This window comes from Anarrhichthys ocellatus, unplaced genomic scaffold (assembly GCF_004355925.1).
Source record: "Anarrhichthys ocellatus isolate YVR2014 unplaced genomic scaffold, GSC_Weel_1.0 scaffold101, whole genome shotgun sequence".
In the NCBI taxonomy this organism is placed as follows: domain Eukaryota; kingdom Metazoa; phylum Chordata; class Actinopteri; order Perciformes; family Anarhichadidae; genus Anarrhichthys; species Anarrhichthys ocellatus.
In genome coordinates this window covers 257,189-277,844 of record NW_022280131.1, presented here as the reverse complement: position 1 = coordinate 277,844, position 20,656 = coordinate 257,189, and the positions used below count along the sequence as shown (strand labels likewise).

The 20,656-nt window shown below is 43.4% G+C and overlaps 1 protein-coding gene across 1 annotated transcript in view; it reads right to left on the bottom strand.

Moving 5' to 3' along the window:
• Window positions 1–20,656, bottom strand: part of cubn (cubilin (intrinsic factor-cobalamin receptor)) — an 84,570-nt gene that overhangs the window by 42,719 nt on the left and 21,195 nt on the right. Inside the window, exons 19-31 of the mRNA XM_031876002.1 lie at window positions 20,080–20,255; window positions 19,424–19,589; window positions 18,617–18,842; window positions 17,870–18,000; window positions 17,201–17,390; window positions 15,968–16,128; window positions 14,861–15,042; window positions 13,075–13,231; window positions 11,340–11,521; window positions 10,797–10,956; window positions 9,104–9,285; window positions 8,293–8,461; window positions 2,093–2,274 (exon numbers count right to left, since the gene is read on the bottom strand). Coding sequence (XP_031731862.1) covers window positions 2,093–2,274; window positions 8,293–8,461; window positions 9,104–9,285; window positions 10,797–10,956; window positions 11,340–11,521; window positions 13,075–13,231; window positions 14,861–15,042; window positions 15,968–16,128; window positions 17,201–17,390; window positions 17,870–18,000; window positions 18,617–18,842; window positions 19,424–19,589; window positions 20,080–20,255 — 2,264 coding nt within the window. The remainder of the gene's footprint in view (window positions 1–2,092; window positions 2,275–8,292; window positions 8,462–9,103; window positions 9,286–10,796; window positions 10,957–11,339; window positions 11,522–13,074; window positions 13,232–14,860; window positions 15,043–15,967; window positions 16,129–17,200; window positions 17,391–17,869; window positions 18,001–18,616; window positions 18,843–19,423; window positions 19,590–20,079; window positions 20,256–20,656) is intronic.

Sequence of the window (20,656 nt, the reverse complement as noted above, 5' to 3'; positions counted from 1 at the left end):
GGCAAGATGGTCAGAGATTATGAGGTCAGAGCTGGAGAAGTGGTGGATGGTGAGTTGAAGCATCTAAGCATGTCCAGAAATTCTGTGGCTGTTTCAGAGCCTGAGGAGTCGATGTGGATGTTAAAATCACAGTGCAGCTGGATGGAAGGTGAGATGGAGCAGAGCTGGGTAAGGAATTCAGATAGGTCGGAGAGGAAGGCAGGGTCGGGTTTGGGGGGGCGGTAGATAATTGAAATGACAAGTTTGAATATTAGCTGTTCAAATGAGGATGTAGTTTGGATGGTAATCAGGCTGGTTTTTATGTGTTGGCGGTAAAGAGCGGCAATTCCACCACCACGGCCATCAGGGCGTGGTTTGTCCAGGTAAAGATATCCAGTAGGGTTGGTTTGGTTGAGTGCATGGTAGTCCAGGAGTCTCATTTATAAAACAGTGCGTAGGATCCATACTAAAAGTCTACGTGTGTACAATAGCCAAAAATGGCGTAAGCCAACAAAAAATCGGACTTATAAAACCACGTTTACACCTTCCTCTGCCTTGTATAAATCCCAAATCAACCTGTAAATGTGTGCAGCTGGTTCAGCTTCACATCCCGTCCTTTACACGCCCACATTCAGCCATAAACGCTCAATGCCAAGCACCTTATGAATATTGATGCATAAACATTAGCTGCTGATCAGTGGGTCTTTACGGTGAATCACAGAGAGTACCGAGAGGAAGAACACTCAATTCTTCCATTGACTCAGTCCTAACAGTGCCAGATTATCTATCGTGTAACATAAAACGTCACCAGTCTCACTGTACTATTTATGTTCACAGCAGTCAGACTGATTGCTTCTAAAATGATCGCGACAATCGGTGGTATCCACAAGTTTGATAGGTGAACACAATTTATTTACTTTTGTTTTCTTATGGCATTATGATTAGGACTGATAATGAGGATATGGAGTGATTGTGCGAGAGCTGTCACTGGCTTTATTTTATAGATCACAACGTTCGCGTGGGAAGTGGCGTACGCCTCTTTCAGGCCCCGTGTTTGGGCACACTCAAGGATTATATATGAGACCCTAGGTGTTTTTGCCAAGTTTCAGTGAGACAGATCATATCAAGGTTGTTGTCAGTGGTGGCGGAGTAGACGGGGAAGGACTGAGTGAACGGGGACAGGAGCTCGCCGCAGTGCTGGTGTAAAGAGCGGTATGGAGCGAGCCCTGGTACGAGAGGAAGGATGCCTCCCTCCCTCTCCAGCTGCTGCGAGCACGGACCAGGACTCGTGATGGATGTAGTGGAGCTGACCAGGGCTTTAGGCTTAGTCCTGAACTGTAGCCAGGAATCCTCAGGGACGTGGCATCATGCACACGGTCGCTGGTTGTGTCGGTTTGGACCGAAGATGATGGTGTCCATGAGCTTCTCGGCATCCTGGATCTAGAGAGTCGATATTCTTCCTTCTAGCTCTGTGATTTTATCAGCCAGGCGGGCGCAGCTGACACAGTCGGACGGGGAGGTGAGTAGATACATTGTAGATGTGGTGGACGCAGGGGCTCCAACCCGGACCCCACAGCGATTCACAAAGGGTCTCGTTTTTCGTTTACCAATTGTAGACACCCGGGTATCTGTGGTCCCCATGGTGTTTGGTCTGGGGAATGTTAAACTTAAAGGGTCTAGTGTGTGTTGGCTGACATCGTACTCCTAGTTTAAAACATATGGATTAAAACAGCCAGGATCTTAGAAGTGTATCGTAAAATGTGGCTAAAACTGGATAAAAGTGTCAATTTCTGAAAAAGGGGAGCGGAGAAGCAGACACGACGCTACACAATGCTAACGAATGTGCATAACCTCTATAATTGGAGGGAAAGAAGTACAGTAATTTCACACATTCCCTGATCACTGGAGAGGCTGCATCAATTCTACTGAATCTTGATGAATTATCCACATTATTTAATCTTTACCAGTGATTCAACCTGTAACTCTCCCACACACAATCACTTGAATTTATTAACCACTTAAAAAACAAATGAAATAGGGCCTGGGAGCTCTAATCGGTCAGCAAGAAAACAAAAAGAACCACAAATAAACTAATCCAAAAACCGTCACTCACAGCCACATAGTCCCAGGAGCAGTTGCTATGATGTTCAATGTGCAGGTCAGAGAAGTTGAAGAAGACACGATGGTTGGGATCCACACTGATGACCCAGGAACAGTCCACATTGTTGGGATAGCTGCTGGGATACAAAGGAGAATGGATCTCCCCTGTTGGAGCAGTAACTGGGCCTCCACATCCTGCAGGAAAAAGGTCAGTCAATTAAAGCTTACTAAGAGTGCTGGTGGTGGAGGAAAACTGCACTTTGTCTCTGATGTACAATGTTTTCTCAAATAAAGGTTGGGCCCAAATATAGACCGGCTTCCACAACACATTCAAGCAAATGTTTCACAATAAAAGGTAATGAAGGTACTCTGTCCACTGAACACTGAAATGCTACAGCGCTTATACAGGAAGTATTGAGTTTGCATTGATAGCATAATGCCATTACAAATTTAACAGGACAAACAAAAGCAGATTAGAGAAGAAGAAGGCTTCATAATAAAGTATGAACATAAATACATTTGTCAGAATGTATCAGAGTTAATTAGATATAAAGGCCTGTGTCTAATATAAGCCTGCTTCAAATAAAGGCATAGTACCCTCTGCAGTTGAGGTTAATAAAGGTCCAGGCCACAGCAGTATCCTATACGTTTTGTCCATAACCCCAAAAGTACAATCGGACACCCTAAGTGTGGAAAGTTTAGTAGATGATGAAAATAATCACTTATGGCAATGCTGCAATATCAGCTGACTCCTTCCAAACCTTTTTCTCCCTCTTTGAAAGGGCATTCCATGTCACTGCTGCTCTGTCTCTCTTGGTTTGTGGATGTTGCAGACAACCAGGTGTCAGCTCTCAGTGATAGTTTTCAGTTTTACCAAGAGTACTTACTATTTTTTTTATTAATTCTAAGCTTATTACAATTGTTGAGAACACAATGAGTCATGTAACATAACAAGGAATTCACATTGCCATGGAACCACCAATTCCCTACCACCCCTGTGCGAGAGATAAGCCAAGTGATGCTAGCTGGTAACAGAGTGACTATAAACTCCAGGCCAGTCAAGGGGTTGTATTCATAAAACAGCTCTAACTGACTGATTTAGGATAAACTCCTAAATATAAGGGGGGTGTCAGCCCTAACTTAAGGAGATATATGTTTTTTGCTCTAAATATTTCACAAAGTATTTTAACATGTACAGTAGCTCCTAAGTCAGCCTTGGAGGCAGTCCAGAGGATATGATCAGTCAGTAATGTGACTCATCATGTCATTGTTTTGTAAAAATAGAACTGATTATGAATTTGAAACCCTATGTTGATGGTTGCCATTTAATAAGGATTCAATGCTAAAGATCAATGCAATAAATCCCATATCAAGTTCATTTCCCATCCTTTAATCTCCCGGTTGTTATTTCTTCTTCACCAACAGACTAAGAGCGGTTCAAACGACCCTAATGATAAGCAGCCCACGGACTTTAGCCACCTCGCCCGGACCAGGGAAACCGGGGCACCCTCCCGGAGCCAGACCCAGGAGGGGAGCTCTTCGGCGAGCATCTGGTGGCCGGGCCTTCGCCCATGGGGCCCGGTCGGGCTCAGCCCGAATAAACAGCATGGAGCAGCCACCCTGTGGACCCACCACCCGCAGGGACAAGCATCGGGGTCGGGTGCAATGCAGACCGGGCGGCGGGTCAGGCGGGAGGCCTGGGCAAGCCGATCGCCGGCAGCATAGACTAGCTCTAGGGACGTGGAACGTCACCTCGCTAGCGGGGAAAGAGCCAGAGCTGGTGCAGGAGGTGGAGCGATACCAGCTAGATATAGTTGGACTCACCTCCACACACAGCGCTGGCTCTGGAACCAAGCTCCTGGAGAGAGGTTGGACTTTGTCCTTTTCCGGAGTTGCCCAGGCTGAGAGGCGCCGGGCGGGAGTGGGGATACTCACGAGCCCCCGGCTGAGCGCCGCTGTGTTCTAGTTCTCCCCGGAGAACGAGAGGGTCGCCTCCATGCGCCTACGGGTTGCGGGGAGCAAGGCTCTGACTGTGGTTTGTGCTTACGCACCAAACAGCAGTTCAGAGTATCCGACCTTCTTGGAGTCGGTGGGAGGGGTCCTGGAAAGGGCGCCACCTACCGACTCCATAGTTGTCCTGGGGGACTTCAATGCTCACGTGGGCAATGATGGAGAAACCTGGCGGGGGGTGATTGGGAGGAACGGCTTGCCCGATCTGAACCCGAATGGTGTTTCGTTATTGGACTTCTGTGCTTGCCACAGTTTGGCCATAACGAACGCCATGTTCGAACATAAGGTGGCTCATAAGTGTACCTGGTACCAGAACACCTTAGGCCGGAGATCAATGATCGACTTTGTAATCGTATCATTTGATTTGCGGCCGTATGTCTTGGACACTTGGGTGAAGAGAGGAGCAGAGCTGTCAACTGATCACCACCTGGTGGTGAGTTGGATCAGATGGCAGGGGAACCGGTTGGAAAGACCCGGCAAGCCTAAACGTGTAGTGACGGTGAACTGGGAACGTCTGGCGGAGGACCCTGTCCGGGAGGTCTTTAACTCCCACCTCCGAAAGAACTTCTCTCACATCCCGAGGGAGGTTGGGGACATGGAATCCGAATGGACCATGTTCAAAGCCTCTATTGTGGACGCAGCAGCTAGGAGCTGTGGCCGGAAGGGCATCGGTGCCTGTCGTGGCGGCAACCCGAGAACCCGGTGGTGGACACCGGAGGTGAGGGAAGCCGTCAAGCTGAAGAGGAAGACCTTCAAGGCCTGGTTGGCCCAGGGGTCTCCTGAAGCAGCTGACAGGTACCGGCAGGCCAGAAGGGCTGCAGCTACGGTGGTCGCGAATGCTAAAACTCGGGCATGGGAGGAGTTCGGGGAGGCCATGGAGAAGGACTTTCGGTTGGCCTCAAGGAGGTTCTGGCAAACCATCCGACGGCTCAGGAAGGGAAAGCAGGGCTTACCCCAGGCTGTTCTCAGCAGGGGGGGGGGGGACTGCTGACCCGGACAGGGGACATCGTCGGGCGGTGGAAAGAGCACTTTGAGGAACTCCTAAACCCGACCAACATGTCCTCTGCAGAGGAGGCAGCGCCTGAAGATCTAGGGGGAGGCTCACCCATATCCCTGACAGAGGCCGCTGAGGTAGTCAAAAAGCTCCTTGGTGGCAAGGCGCCGGGGGTGGATGAGATCCGCCCTGAGATGCTGAAAGCGCTGGACATAGTTGGGCTGTCCTGGCTGACACGTCTCTTCAATGTCGCATGGGGGTCGGGATCAGTGCCCATGGACTGGCAGACCGGGGTGGTGGTTCCCATTTTCAAAAAGGGGGACCGGAGAGTGTGCTCGAATTACCGGGGTATCACACTACTCAGCCTCCCGGGGAAGGCTTATGCCAGGGTGCTGGAAAGGAGGCTCCGACCGTTTGTCGAACCTCAGATACAAGAGGAGCAATGCGTCCCGGCCATGGAACAGTGGACCAGCTCTTTACCCTCGCAAGACTACTGGAGGGGTTCTGGGAGTTTGCCCAACCAGTCTACATGTACTTTGTGGACTTGGAGAAGGCTTTCGACCGGGTCCCTCGGGGGTTCTTGTGGGGGGTGCTGCGGGAGTATGGGGTGCCGGACCCATTACAAAGGGCGATCCGGTCTCTGTACAACTGCAGTAGGAGCAGTTCCCGGTGGGTGTTGGCCTCCGCAAGGGCTGCCCTTTGTCTCCGGTCCTGTTCGTGACTTTCATGGACAGGATATCTAGGCGCAGCCTGGGGGTGGAGAACGTCAGGTTTGGGGGTCTCGGGATCGTCTCTCTGCTGTTTGCAGATGATGTGGTCCTGTTAGCCTCCTCGGATCGTGACCTCCAGCATTCACTGGGGCGGTTTGCAGCCGAGTGTGAAGCGGCGGGGATGAGAGTTAGCACCTCCAAAGCTCTCAATTTACCACTCGGTCTACGTTCCTACCCTCACCTATGGTCACGAACTCTGGGTCGTGACTGAAAGGACAAGGTCGCGGTTACAAGCGGCCGAAATGAGCTTCCTCCGTAGGGTGGCCGGGCTCAGCCTTAGAGATAGGGTAAGGAGCTCATCAGGAGGGAGCTTGGAGTCGAGCCGCTACTCCTTCGCGTCGAAACCAGTCAGCTGAGGTGGTTCGGGCATCTAATTAGGATGCCTCCTGGACGCCTCCCACTGGTGGTTTTCCAGGCACGTCCAACTGGGAAAAGACCCCGGGGGAAGACCCAGAACACGCTGGAGGGATTACATCTCCCAGCTGGCCTGGGAACGCCTCGGGATCCCCCAGAATGAGCTGGAACATGTTGCCGGTGAGAGGGAAGTCTGGGTCAGCCTGCTTGGCCTGTTGCCACCGCGACCCGACCCCGGATAAGCGGAGGAAAATGGATGGATGGATGAATTTGAAACCCTATGTTGATGGTTGCCATTTAATAAGGATTCAATGCTAAAGTGTAAAATCTTCACTAAATCTTGAAGAGAGAAACTGACTGTATGTCTGTCTGTCCGTCCATCCATTCATAGTGCTCTTAGCAGCATTGTGAATACTCCTTAAGAAGAAATTATTAGTTTATATATTTAAAAAAATATTTTACTCTCTTTACCCATCAATGAACGACTACCTTAAAAGATCTCTCAAGATGTATTGTTGAGAATAAGTGCTCCTGTCACTGGTTTAAAGAGCGAGTGCAGACTTGGAAAAAGTAGATGTTCCATATATCTGTCCACCAATCAGAGTTTAGAGACATTTGACTTTAGATATGATGACAGTAGTTGGTTTGGTTTATGTTACCAGCAGAGCCAGCCCTGTGTAACTGCGTAAAGAATTACGTTTTGAGGGAAACATATTTTGTTGCAGATTACATTACATTTGTTGTTTGTATTACAAATACGTTTCTAATGAGTCTGACCCAGGAGACCACTCTCATGTTCATTGTGAAACCAAAAGTCAACCTTCACTCATTTGAATTCACATCCGTAGCTTAAATATAACAAACATAGTCATTTTAAGTAAAAATATAATGTTTTACTCGACCAAGCCAAGTAGTTCTACTGCCTTTATGTTTTGTTTTGTTTCAATTAACAATGTTAACCCTGTGTTTAAAACTGTTAAAACTGCCACAGCAATCTGGGAGAAAAATCGGTTTCTCTCAAAACATAATAGAGATGCAGTTTAGTTGTATGGGAACGTAATTGTTACGGAGACGGGGTTGTCAAAACACACACCCAGAGCCCTATAGAGAAGCTCACATTTTGATTGTTAAACTCTAAATAACTTATAACCAAGAATGTTTTTGTCCATTTTAAAACATGCCCATATCCAAAACAACATTAGACAGTAAATGGACTTGCATTTGTACAGCGCCTTTTTTGTCATCCGACCACTACATGTTATTCCCCCATTCATACAGGGATGGCACGGGCTACCATGCAAGGTGCCACCTGTCTATCAGCGGCAGGACTGTTTCACAATCACACCCATTCATCCATTCATACACCGATGGCACAGCCTTCGGGAGCAATGTGGGGTTATGTGTTCTCCATGGCCCATGACATGGACTGGAGGAGCCGGGGGTTGAACCGCCGATCTTTCGATTGGATGACGACCCGCTCTAACTGTGAGCCCGTAAAGAGATCTCTTTTTAACATAATACACCAGTAAGTGATGGGGAAAATACCCATTCTTAGCTGGTTGTAAAATACGTTAATATAAGGATTCAGCCCTGTGAGTCAAGAAAAACTCATTTGAATCGATCAAAGTTACCACGTTCAGTATGTTTCTAATTACTTGGTACTGGTAAAAAAGACTAACTTTGGAGGATACCCAATTTACTTATCTAACTCAGCATTTAAGCACAGAACAAGGACTGCCATTTTGTTGTCATCAGGAAGGTATCGATAGATGGCCAGAATGGAAAGGAGAACCAAAAAAACTCAATCTACACATAGGAATGTGAGTATTGTTTTAAGACTGAACCTATCCTTCAATGTTACGTGAAACTAACTCACAATGCACAAAGGGATCTGCATTCCAAAACATGTTTGCCTCCCCAAGAACACTTCATTTCACTTAGGAACTTGTTACTTACCTAACCTCATGTATATAAGTATGTTCACCACTCCTTCCCCTGATGATACCCATACACTGTCTCCTAATATTGTGAGGCATAGTGGCACAGAGGTATAGCATGTGGCATGCACTCATAATTTCCACCCACCTCCCTGAACTTCAGCCCAGCTTGCATTGAAACCTCGACCGCTGACGTAGGCATCAGACTTGAAGCGCACTGTGAGCAGGTTGCCAGTGCTGGAGACACGCATTGGACTGGATGTGGTGCTGCAAAGCTTGGCCAGCTGAGGGGCCAACAGGTCTGGGCCTCCATACACCTGAGGAGGGGTCAAAAGTAATGGTCAAAATTTCACTGCTGAGTCATTAATAAGACGTGTCTACTTTATATCTTCACATAACACATGGGTGTTGTGGTTATTAGTTTTGGTTATAGATAACCCCGGTCAAGACTTCAAGGATGAACCCTAACCCTGCAAATGTATGTCTGGATAATTGCCCACTTCTGTTAAAGAGCACAGCTGCTTTCCTGAGCTTTCTACGTGAACTTATGGGACTGTCTCTCATGCAGTGGATGAGAGAGTCCTGACCATGCCTGGGTTATGGATGAACAGTACCAATGCAATTCTAATGCATTCTAATTAATTAAATTCAAGTTTGAGGTACTTAATTATTCAATCCTCTTCATCCCCTGTGGGACATAAGGCCAACAGTTTTAAATTACTTGTACTTTACTGGAATGCTTCCATTTTATGCTACTTTATTCATCTACTCCACCACATTTCAGAGGGAAATGCTGGATCTTTTTTTGTATCCAGTTCTGCTTGAGGAACACTTTCACTGGACTGCATGGGAATTTCAGACATCCCTTGATCAGCATCTAGAGCAATGTTGCAATAAGCAGAGAACTTTTAGTTTTCTGAACTATGCACTGTACAGTAACAGATAGATTCATATCTTACTTCCAGCACATCATAGTTGCAGTCTTGGTGGAACTCCACATCAAACTCATGGATAGTGAGGGTGATGCTGCTGCCAGCTGATGTGGTGATATACCAGATACACTCCCTATTTTCTGGATACCTGTTAGGGTAGTCTGGGCTGTTGAAGGAGCCAGCGGAACCAGAGAGTTCCCCACCACAGCCTGCAGGGACACACACCTGACACTGTAATATTTTTTATGTAGTGATGAATGAGACAATCAAAGACAGCTAATAGCCTATACAGCCGACATTTTGTCTGGTGACTATTGACACACATCTGTAATGTAACATATGTATGCTATCTGGTCTCACCTCGTATCCAAGCATGCCACGCACACTGACCAACAGTCAGCTGGCACACACTAAATACGCTGGTCTTGGATGCTCTTGACTGTGATTAGTGCTGCCATGGGTGCCTGGTTATGTTTTAAATTGGGGAGCAAATTTGGAAGATAAGACATAATTGGCAGTGTCTCGGGTTCCTCCTCAAGGGAAAACATTTTTATTTAAAACAAGTTTCCTGCATTTCTACACCACCTAAACTCAGGATTAAGTCCAGCAACAACTACCTGCACGAATCAAGAATAGTTGCATAGTAATAGCCACGTTGCACTTAAAAGAGTGACTCTTTGATTTGGTTCCGTCATAAATGTCCCACCTCTACTATCAGATCCTGTCCCATCAGCTTACGTAAGGTGGGCTGGCCAAGCCCCCAGCAAGAGCGCTGGGCTTTGAAGCTGATTTTACATGGTAGAACTACAACTTCCAAGTCGGCTTTGTCATGCCATTGGGCTTAAAAATACTATTTCCCATAGATTAGTACATCTGTAACTCAGCAGATCATTTATTTTTATGTAAATCAACATCCCAGTATTAAACTTGAATAAACTTATTTAAATCATGAGGTACTAAAAGTTGTAAAATGCACTGATAGTTGAATCTATAGTTATTTTCTTCGGCATAATGAACTGTCCTTCATGAGAGCGAGTTAAAGGAAACGCTTGTGCTCTTGCTTCTATGAGCCCACGGATGCGTTGGTCCGGGTATTCTGTACTTGGCAGTAAAGCCATTCTTGCTTCATGTGCCACCAAGCAACTTTCACAGGAATGAACGGGGGCAGCCTCCAGTGCTGTTTCCAGTTATCTTTATATATCCATCAGGCTGGCAGCTTGCGTTGACTCGCAAATCGGTTCAGCCTTTTCTGCGACAGTCCATGATGGCAATCAAGCTGAATGGTTTTATGTTTCTTACCAGACTCCTGTGTAGACTGACAGACTGTGGTTGATAGCCAAAGCATGCTGTGGCAAACATTCTGCCAAAGGTTCGTCTAAACCAACTGAAAGGGTGGTCAAAAAATGTGTGATTTAAAAAAATATATAATCACCTGATTACGGGGACTGTATGATAATGTTTATTTTTAAGACAAAAGTGGGATAGCCAAACTATAATTTGCTCCCCCTAATTGAATAATGGGCATTCATTTGCTCCACTCTCTCCATTGCCCAGGTGCCTTCATCACAATCGAGCATTTATTTTTGAAACTTATAACTGGAGTATCACAATCTTACTTTATTTTATGGGCTCATTGTATATTTTTACTTGAAAAATATTAGCGAGTACAGAATTCTGTATGTTGTCTTGGCCACACCAACACAATACATTTCTCTCTTACCATTCTGGTACCACATCATCTGGAAGCCAGACAAGGACATATAGGAGTCACTTCTGAACGCCACGGTGAGAGCTGAGCTCGTGGTGCTGTTGGCTGGGGGGGGCGCGTATCCACAGAAGGTACCAATCAGAGGAGCTTGCTCGTTGGGCCCATCAAAGAGCTAGAACAGTGATATTTGGAGAAAGTGGAGAGTTTAACACATAGTCACAAAATTGTGCATTACAGTTTGAAAACAATAACAGGAACACTGTGGTAGAATACAACACAAAGAACGTGGGATATTTAAACTTGAGATTCAAAAATTGTGTTTCATCTCATTTAAGTTGAAAGAACTGTCCCAGAAAGTTCTGATAAATTAAAACCACTGACATTGGGCGAAGGTAGAGTTCACCCTGGACAGGTCGCCAGGCTATCACAGAGACAAGACTCTCACATTCACACCCACGGACAATTTAGAGTCATCATTTAACCTAACCTAAGCTGTATGTCTCTGGACTGAGGGAGGAAGCACGAGAACCCGGAGAACAATGTGCATCTGTGTACCTTGATGTAGTCATAGTAACAACTGATGGCTTCCAGCTGGAAGGCAGTGAAGGTGTAGTTGACAGTGTTTCCACTGCTGGCCTGGATGGTCCACCTGCACTCAGAGTTCTCTGGGTAGTTGTTGGGAAAGTTTAGTGACTCCACCACTCCTTTGGGTCGGCCTGAGATGAGCACGCTGCATTCTGAAAACAAACATAACCAAACAATAATACACAATGAAATACAATAAAAATACAAAATATAAAAAAATGTATTTGAATTGCTCACTTGGATTCTTAGGAGTTCCGTCAATATTTGCATCAGTCATATATTATCAACATAAGAAAATATGCACCATGGCTTAATAATTTAATTTGTATTGACTACATTATAATATCCTAAATGTATTAAATATGAGAACCCTTTGTCAGAGAGAGAGCGTTAGGGTCCTGGATTAATTGCAGTGCTGTCCCTGGTGTTTCTACAGTCCACCAACCTTCATCTGGGGTTAGGGTTAGGTTCACAGGACACATTCCATTTCTGACATAAGAATTGAAAAATAACTCTTATTTGTTAACTTTTTTCTCTCTTTCAACTTGAATTGATCCACAACCATTACTTCAATTGTTATGTTCTTTATTATTCTGTAATAAGCCATCTGTTGCTATTATCATTATGAAAATGGTTATTGTGTCAATTACTTTTCTACAGTATTTGTTTCACTACAACCATTGTTTCCCCCATTATACAGCAGATAAAGTATCACACATCAATTAGGATTTATGTTTCAAATAAATTTTTTGAGATGCAGCATCATTTTTCACAGTGCATTAAGAATAGGCTGCATTCTTTGTTAACAATTTGTTTTCCAGCACATCTGCAGAAATAAATATTAAAGAGTTACATTTACTCCTTTTCAAAATGTTCAGTAAGATTGTAGTTACCAGTCGCGACAGCAGTCACACACAGTGTGTGAGCCATCATGGCCAAATGTGGAGACACCTACTGTAGCAGGAACTACCACTGTCTGTCCGTCCGTCCGTCCGTCCATCCGTCCGGGGATAGATTCTGTCATTAATTAGCGTCACAACCTTGCAAGATACAGTCCTCAAACTTTACAAGTGTGTAGTTGAGATCAAAATTAGGCCCTGATTCGGCATGGCAGCCGCTGTGATCCTATCACAAGATGGTCTCTCCGTTAAAGGGTAGTTTTAATGCTGCAAAATTTTCACCCTACTTAAGAATATTTTGGGTTAAAAATCTGTGTTTTGTCAACAGTTTTATTTACGTTTTATTCATTTTGTAATCCTGCTATCTCTCATTATGTAAAAAAACAAGTGAGTGCCAATAAGATGGTCACAGATGAACTTCCTCAAATAAAGGGAAAATGAACATAAATGTATCTAATAATAAAAATATAGTCATGAAGAATTGTCACATCTTTATCATCATCTGTGGTCAAAAGATGTCAGTCAGGTTTAAATGAAATAGAAGAAGAAAGAACCAGAAAGTTGCTTGAGATTGCAAGTGATCAACTCAAGACGTTTTTTCATGAGAGACTTTTGTACTCAAGTAGAAGTAATAGTAGTCATCTGTTGAGTGCATTGCATTTGCAAGTAGCAGTCTTTTTACTCGAGTACAGTTTTGGCTACTCTGCTAAAATATGATAAAAACATCCTGAATTTACTTCAGCAACACAGAACTTTATGTTCCAAAGCTACAAAAAAATAACAAAATATTGCGTGTGTTTCCATACTGGAGGTATATGATGCGAGGAAGCCTCCTGTGCCGACGCTGCTGTCAGTGCGTAGCTTGATGTAGAGCTGATTACTGGAAGAGCTGATGCTGCTGGGTGACTCACTGCCACACAACTTGGCCAGCTCTGGAGCATTGCTGCTGTTACCATCATATACCTGAACACACACACACACAGTCATTAAGTGGTGAAACAAGGGGAGCAAGATAAATGAATAACACCATTGATGGCATTAGCAAATAGTGAAGGAAAACTAAACTCTTGTTTTTTCGGATTTCATAAATTATTAAACACATTAAAAACACACGTCAAAGCTTTTAAAATTGACTTTCATCTCCCAAAAGAAACAAAAAATGCAAAAAATGATTGACTCAGTTAATATACAGTAATATCTAAAACGTAATTGACAACCTATATGCCTCGGTAGGTTACCGTCATCCACTCTTGCATCACACATACAGATGCGTGCACATTCATTGTACACATGCACAGGAGCCTAATTAATGTGGACCCGTTCTTAAAAGATGTTGCCCTGTAGGAAGGGTTGCCAACTGTCCCGTGTTAGTCGGAACATTCTGTAAATTGGGCTAAATTGCTTTGTCCCTTACCTTGTCCTGTACTGACAGCTACTCTGCTCTGCAGATGGCACTTTTACAGATCCTAGATCTGATACAACCGCAGTAGCATATCATGTGCTGATCGCGTCAGGGTGAGATCATCTGTCATCCAATCACAGGCCCCCTAATGGACGTTAGTTATGTATAACAAAAATGTGCCAAATCCGGCCAAAAAAAAAGTTTTGGTAATGTCTGGTCTTCTTCGGTTGGTTATATGCGCAAATATTAATTTACCTGCAAAAGACAAAAAGCTGTGCGTCTACAACAAACAATGGGAAGCAAAACAGAGTCAAGCCCGTCAGCAGTGACTCAGCAAAAGCCTTCTGTAAATTATGCCATCAGGAATTCTCAATTTTATTTTGGATGATCTGTCCCTGACCGAGAATGAGTCTGTTTATTTCTGTTATCACCGATGCCTCAAACAGGGGGAATAGAAAGACATGTCCAGTATGTGTGATATTTTTCTCTGTGTCCAATGGAGTTCAGTGCAAGTTAAATGAAGTTATGATGACAGCCGTGAAACTGCAAATGGCATACATCAAGCTCTGATGGACTGTCTGGAAAAGTATGAACTGGATATTAGACACATCCCAGCATATGTCAACTTTGAAAAACACCACTGTGTTAACAGTCACATCCGTGAACTGTGACTTGCCATGTCAGGACTTCTCTCTGGCTGTGCACAAGGACAAAGAACTACTTGGATCAGGTTGTGGTGACTCACACTTTCTCAGAAAACCGTTTATTATCCGTTTGAAACTGTCAAAAGCCCTTATTGAACTGCACAGGATCCCTTTAAGGAAAATCTACACCGGTGTTTTCTTCATTACAGTGCTGTTTTTTTCAATTAGGGAAATTCTGGTTAGAAGAACATTAAGAAGCCTTCAGCTGAAACATATAGAAGTTTTTGACTGAATCAAGCGTTTAGGAAGTTACATATGTGTTAGGAATTGTTTATACATCAACTCTCCAGTAATGTGTTTCCCCCGTTTTATGTTTGAAGTTTTCACCACATTCCCATCAGTCCCTGCAGTGTTCAAACAGGTATCCCAACACTTTCTCGATACCAATGTTTTTTGAACCTCTATATTGAATTTCATAAAGTCAATTGTTCAGCCTGTAAACTAATCATCTTAAAACAACTGCTTACTGTGAGGTACAGTACTCACAGCCAGGTAATCATAAGAGCAGGCGGTGCTGGACTCCAGGTGGAAATCAGAGAAAGAGAGGAGGAGCTGGCTGCCCTGGTTAGTCCTGATGTTCCAGTAGCACTCAGCATTAGTGTGGTAGGGCAACGGGTAGTTAGGGGAGGAAAATCCTCCAGAGGTCGTTGTGAGCAACCCTCCACAGCCTTGGAAATAGGAATGAAATCAAAGGGGCAAGTACAATGTGCAAAACGTGAACCAAAGTGACAAAGCTGAAAAGCGGTATAAAGGGCATGATTGTTTCAACTTCATACAAAAAAGATTGTAATTTTACAAAATGTGTGTATATTCTGTAACATGTGAAGTCCAGCTATAATCACAAGTCCTCCTTTTTGGTCAATCTAATTTGACAAATGTATTGTGAATATGTTTTATTGTTATTCAAAGGAAATAAAGGGCCTTTGGCTACAGTGAGACGGCATAAACCCATATGCACTGGAAACATACAAGCCGTAGACACATTTTTGTAAGCAGTGCTGCTGAAAACTAAGAACTCTGCCATAAAGCATAAACTGACAGATGCAGACATGTTTTAAAGCTGTACAGCTTATACAGTTGACCTGCTGATAACTCCTAGCGTGCAAACTGACATTAACACAGTTCTTTTCCCTGGTCAACGTTTGTTCCCCTCGCTTGTTCAGCAAAGTGTAACATAAGACTTATATATTAGAAAGAGACTTTTATTACTTTTATATTCGTTAGCATTAATTCTTATACAATTTATATTCTGATGCTTGTATTTAATCTTTTTTGTTGTAATTTTACTTATCTTAATTTACATTAGGCTTAATGCTGAGGTGTGATGTGTTATAAAATATGATGCTAATCTGGTGAACAGATACAAGTACAGTATAAACATGTGCAATTTAAGTTCAGTTGGAATAATATAACACGAATGGTAAGAATGATTCATTTCCACAAAGTTATAACATTGAGAGTATGCTTGATGAAGTACACATGAATATGGTCTAAACTGTCTCAAATTCCAGGTGGTTGTGGTCATGACTTACTTTCTCTGCTTAATGTGGCTACAAGAAGATAAGCTAACATTGAAAAAGATGAACCACTCACCAGTCTGTGTGCCATCCCAGTGGGCAGTGAATCCACCAAGCGTGATGATGCTATCTGAGTGGAATCTAACCCAAAGACGGTTGCTGTGGGATACCAGGAGTGGAGGCCCCTGAGAGGCACAGAACTTACCAATCAAGGGAGACGTCTCATAGCCACCGTCCCTGCGAAAGATGGTGGACGTTTAAAATGTGAGTGGTCATATTGGACAAACAAAGACAGATGTGTCTCCTGTGTACACGCACAATGTGGAGTGTCTGGTAGATGAGTGTTCAAGTGTTCAAGTGTTCAAGACACATACCCGTCACAACAGCTGCTTGATTTATGGTCGTTTCACTGCCCCCTGTCCCTAACTGCCCCACCCGCTAGCTCACCTGTTCACACTTCCACCATCGGCCTGGCAGTTTATTTACATACTCTAATGGCAGTTCTTGAAATAGTCACAAAATGCAATCCATAGTTTTGTGTAGAAATTGCAACAAACCAAACCACAAGACTTTGATAAACACTGGTCTCTTAGTGGAAAGTCTTGGATCTTGGGCTTGTTGGACCCATCGACCTCCCTCTATAAGTGGTCTTTTTGCTACTTAATACTACGTCACTTGCTCTGACCGTTGCTTAATCACGTGGATGCTTTTAATTCATGTGTCCACCACAAAAAAGGATCATAATTGCCTTTCCATTGGCATTGTTTTCGTCCTGAGCGACACAAAAATGGACATTTTGTGTCTACGTAGAAAAAACACAATATTGCATTTCGTGACTATTTCATGACGTGCCATGATACTGGGCAGAGTATATGTCTCGGCCCATGTCCATCTGCTCCCTGTCTTAAGTGTCTCATTAAGTCTTCCAGATATTTGACCTGCCTGTTACCGACCTGCATGTCTCTCTGCCTGTACCTTGGAATCTAATCCCTGCATGGTTAACTCTGCCTGGTTTCTGATTTCCTCCTGTCTTTTGACAGTGAGTAAAGACTTAGTAAAAAGAGTAAACATGTTTAACTTTATCTGCTCGGTCTCTGAACATGACAACTTACTTGATTCTGTAGCGTTACCAAAGTCAACAAACCAAAATCAGTGAGCCTTCCTTATACATCAGTATATAATTAACATGGCTGTGGAGGAACTTTAGTCACATGCAAATGGAAAGTCATGCTCTGATGTGTCTATGATGCTGACAAAAGGTCTTCTTCTCCAAAGACAGACAGATTCTACAACCTTAATTTATCCTTACCTGATCTCAACGAAGTCAAAGTTGCAAGAAGGAGGGGAGCCCTCCAGCTCAAAGTTGCTGAAGTTCAGCATAATCTGCATGTTGACTTGCACTATAATCTTGAAGACGCAGTCTCTATTGTTGGGGTAGTAGTCAGGGTAGTTGGGTGAACTAAAGGAGCCTGTAGAGGAGGTGAAGGTCTCACCACAGTCTGATGAGAGAAAAACATTTAAGCACATTCTTGTAATACATAGTTCCTAGTTTTCATTTTATCCAAATAAAAATACACTGTACAAAGTGAAATGGAGGTTGGTTCTCTAAAATGTGGGTTTTTGGATTGAAAACATTTTCCATTCATTTGAAGGAGCAGGGTGTAGGATTTAAAGTAATTAATTGGCAGAGAGAGCCTTTCGCATTATTACGTTACCTAAGGGCCGCACTAGTTTTACAACACACTTGAAGAGGGAGAGGGGAGAGGAAGGATATTCAGTTGGATGCAATCTGAAACTTTACCACAAGACACCATTAAATCCTTCACTGCTCCTTAAATTTGGTGTCCCAAAAAAACTCTTTTACGTAATTCACCCAAAAACAGACTGGATTACTTTTGCATTACATGTATCACATTGTCAAATAATGCCAATGCCTACTTTTCTGTAGCTTAAGGAGATGTTTATATTAATACAACACCTGTGGTGGCATTGATTGAGACATAGCTGGCAGAGAATCCCTCGGTGCCTAAGCTTGAGTCCGACACAAACAGCAGGGTCAGCAGGCTGTCAGTACTGGTGATGGAAGGAGGCACTGAACGTCCACAGTACCTGCACATACAAAGCACCCAAATCTCTTAAGTACAACACATATTTGACACTTTGCAAAGTTCCCCAAAGAAAATTATTGTTGTATTCCATGCTGTTGTAATAGTGTTGGGGTTAGATGAGTCACCGCGAGTGAGGTTGGGAACTGTAACTATCAGTTAAAAGAACCTGTACACATGACATCTATTGCACTTCTGTCCATCCTGGGAGAGGGATCCCTCCTCTAAGGTCTCTTCCTCTTTTCTCCCCGTTAAAGGGTTTTTTGGGGAAGGCTGTTCTGATGTAACGGTTCCGGGACAGAGGATGTCGTATGTGTACAGATTGTAAAGCCCTCTGAGGCAAATTTGTGATTTTGGGCTTTCCAAAAATAAATTGAATTGAATTGAATTCAACCGCGGCTGGCCGAATCTGAGTTCGCCAGTCGGGTTTCTGTGTGATAGAGAAACAGTTCCTGTATTTTACTGCGGCAGTGAGGATATGCCTTGTTTTGAGTGTCCCTTTTTTCTCTTCTTTTCTTTGCCTTTTTGTTTGACTAAGGGCTTAGCAAAGTGTTAAGTATGTATTTTTACTTTTTTTAAATATATACATATATCTTATGTATCTCAAATGTATCATGTACCTGCCAATCTTGGTTCCGGTCTGTACAGTGCCATTGTCGTACACCTCCAGGTAATCAAAGTTACAGTTGAGGTGGTACTCCAGGTTGAAGGAGTCGAACGACAGCCGAACCAGGTTGCCTGGGGTAACACTGATGTACCAGGTACAGTTGGCACCATGGGGGTAGTTGTTGGGGTGGCCAGGGCTTGTGATGGTGCCTGAAGGACTGGTCAGGGTATCACCACAGCCTGGTACAAAAATACCAAAATACTAATATTCATCATTTTTGCATTCATCTGCTTAGAAGTCTGCAGTACTGTGTCCAAGACTTGAGTTATAAGATTCACCTAGCTATATTTAAAGCAATGTGTTTATTCAACTCTATGCTATACATAACAAAATATTCTAAGATCATATGCCCACCCACTGGCTTCGGAAGCTTTAATCTACATTTTACACTCTTTTTACAGGGAATGGAGCTGGCTACAGGGATTCCCACCAGACTTCTTTCAGTGTTTTATTTCTGTCAGACTCAAAGAGGACTGTTTGAGATGATCCCTGTTCTTTTTTTTTTTGGAACACTGTAGGAAGCTTTTGCTTCTTGCTGATTAATCTTGTTCTTGCCACAGTAAGATCTAAAATACTCAAACTAAATCAAACCACAAAAGTACAAGGATAAAAGATGTGCGCTGCAACAGTTTGTTAACATTTGTGCTACTACTACTACTACTAATAATAATAATCATTGGTGACATACAAGAAATTAGTTCTTAACATAGGAGGCCAGTCAGAGTGGAAAACCTTTGCTAAATATAGATATTTATCTCACCCTCCAAGGCAGAGTCATAGGCTGCTTCAAATCCATGGTTGCTGACAGAGGAGTCTGTCTTAAAGCGGATGTACATAGATCTCTGTGTGGACTGGAGCCTGGGGGGAATCTCAGCTCCACAAAATGTCCCCAGAAGAGTTGAGCTAAATGTGGAGCCATCCCTCACCTGGAAGAAGACACATGCATCATTATACCTGACCCATTATGCTCAATCTATCCACCCATAATGTATGTGTTGAAAGAAGGAAAAAATTTGATTTTACGTTTTAGTGGCATAACACAAAAGCCCCTATGGCAACACAAATTGTGACATCATAGAAAACTTTTCTGATATGCTTTGTGCCACTGTGTAACCTGGTATTCTTTCAGCTCCTGGAGAGCTGCTACTACATTATTGTACTACGTTTCATAGTAGCAATAAGAGTACCATAATTGCATATTTTTTTGATCACAATTGTTTTACTAGTGTTATCATCATAATCATTACCAACAATTAAAATAACAATAGAAAATGTAATAATATGAAGAAGAAGTGATGAAGAATGGTGTATTCAGTTGGAAAGTAAAACATTTGCACAAAAGAATGTTTTGTAGAAGTCAGTTTTATATTTTGGTCCAAGAGCTTGATTTACATGAAAATTGTAAAATTTGTTTACCTCAACAGAGTCAAAACCGCAGGAGTTTCCCTCAACGTCAAATGACAGGAAGTTGAGTGTGACCACATAGCCCTCTGGCTGGTTAATAACCCACTCACAGACCTTATTGTGGGGATAGGCATTGGGGTGGTATGGAGAGCGTAGCTGCCCAGTCCCAGAGAAAATACCTCCACAACCTGGGTAGAGAAAGGGTTAATGGCGGGTCAGTTGCTAATGCTTTGACTTCTGTATGAGATAATTCCTTCATCATGATTAACGGGTGTTCCTCCTTTTTCCTGTCAAACATTACTTGTCTGAAACAAATATCAAAGACTGAATATTTCGATGACTGAATATATCCTGAATACACTAGTATGTACTATGAATACCCAGTAGTTACTCCAAGAATTTGTCAATTCACTTAATTTGAAATCCTTCTTAAAAAAAATAGTATACGAGCTATAACCTAATGCTACCAACATCAAGGAATTATGTAAGCAAATTTAGAACACCTGAACATGAAAACACAGCTAGTCTGTCTGGACACTGGTCAGCCAGGACCCTACAGCTGTGTGGCAATACGTCGCTGACCTAATCC